Raw genomic sequence first — 1885 nt, forward strand, 5'->3', positions numbered from 1 at the left:
GGGTCTTAAACTCAATCATAAAGTGTTTGGTTAATCCTACAACATTTGTGGTACTATTGCAGCTGTATAACTTGCAGGTATGTCACTGTTACAGGTTATAGAGTTTGTAGCTATGTACTACAGGTTTCAGTGTAGTGATTTGTATTTGTTTTTCAATGATGAACGGAAATACACAAAGATATAATGGAAAAAGAGTAATAATATAATATGAAAAATTAGGTACTTTTTTTACTTTCCCCTTATTTGTGTGAAAATCCTTTCTGAATACATGACTTTATTTTGAGCAAATGTGACTTTTTTCCCCCAGAACAGAGGCTATTTAAATTGCTCTATTTTGGCATCCTTAATAATTAATGAAGGTTGATACAAGAAAATCAGAAAGGTTTTCTGATAACTAGAATGGATGAAAACATTTATTTAAACTAACTTAAGGCAGATTGTAGCATTTCCACAGATGTATTTGCTGGCTGAGTTTCCCACTCAGTTATTCTAAAGGAATCTGTCACAGCTAAAAATACTAGCATCTCCTAATAAGACAACTTTTTCTGAGTCACTATACATTTAAATGCATATTAAAAATAATCAAGTATGAAAGAGGCTTTTGAATGGTTATTGATTTTATCATACCTTCTCATGTTTAGCACATATGTTTAAGCAGAAGAAATCAAAGGAGAAAAAGTTTTTTTAAAAGAAAATCTTCAAATATTAAAATATTAACTTATTTCATTTTAAAGGTAGAACCGTGAAGATGCTAACTAAATTGCTATTAGGTATTCTAGGCTAATGTGAAATGTGTGGGGCAGTGCTAGTGTTCTGTTTGTGTCAATTACTAATTTTTCAAGTCATCAAGTACTTCTTTTGTGATTCTGCTCCATGAATCTTGAATAGTACCTAAGTCTGTAAATTTTTTCCCATACTTCTCTTCTAGCTCTGATCTGAAGTGACAGACAAACCATTTCCAATATGGCTGGGCAGATGTGTCTGGGGTGATGCTCCATGTGGCAAAATCACCACCTGCTGCTCGATATTTCTTATATGGGAACCTCTGGAGGTCATCTAAAATAAATGAACAATCACTTGCCACAGAAGTAGTACAGCAGTTAATGTCAAAGTAATCTGTTTTATGATAATACCATTCATTGACAGCCTTAGGATGGTGGAATGGCACACTGTGGTCTCCAGCATGCTCGGGAATGGTGTTGGTATAAATTGCTTTACAAAAAGGACACTGCTTCCAGCAGCCACAGAGATGTTCAGAGAGAATTTTCTCAATGTCAGGAACCATTTCATCTATGGGCTTACTTGAGCAGTCCTCTTCGACTTTCCTTAGTGCAGGATCCAAAGCTGCACTCATGGCTTCTTTGAGAAACTCAGCATCCTTTATCTCCTGGTGCTCGATGCTTATCAGGTCTCTTCTTGGAAAGATCAGGTTGCTCCCTAGGTGATCACAGAACAAATCCAACCAGCGAGAAGCAGTGGTGCTTTCATTTGCTACTTCTGTGGTCTTATGAATGGCAGAGAGGATGGCATTCTTTATGTCTTCTAAACTTATTTTAAAAAAAGTCTTTATTTTTTCACTTTCTTTTGCTGAACAGTAGCTTCTAATGTGGTCTCTAATGTAATCCCTGAAAAAGGATTCTGGATGATGAATGTACTGCCAAAAGTTATCAAAGTTTTCTTTTTCTGCCAGAGAAATGAGAACATGTTTCTCCAGGTTAGCCCTGTTTCCACTGAATACAGGGTAAGTGACTCTCATGTCCCCAGCTACTTTAGGACCCATCATTTCCCATATAGTGGCAGAGATAGCAGGAGTGAGCTTGAGCCACAGGAAGTCCACAAAGGATGTAATAGATATGGCACCTTGACAGGAGATCTTAAAACTCAT

The 1885-nt window shown here is 36.6% G+C and overlaps 1 protein-coding gene across 1 annotated transcript in view; it reads right to left on the reverse strand.

The window, feature by feature from the left end:
• Positions 1-829: 829 nt before the first annotated feature.
• Positions 830-1885, reverse strand: part of LOC101998405 (interferon-induced very large GTPase 1-like) — a 10727-nt gene continuing 9671 nt past the window's right edge. Inside the window, 1 exon segment of the mRNA XM_013355532.2 lies at positions 830-1880. Coding sequence (XP_013210986.2) covers positions 830-1880 — 1051 coding nt within the window.

The sequence above is a fragment of the Microtus ochrogaster genome, unplaced genomic scaffold, assembly GCF_000317375.1.
Source record: "Microtus ochrogaster isolate Prairie Vole_2 unplaced genomic scaffold, MicOch1.0 UNK162, whole genome shotgun sequence".
Lineage (NCBI taxonomy): Eukaryota > Metazoa > Chordata > Mammalia > Rodentia > Cricetidae > Microtus > Microtus ochrogaster.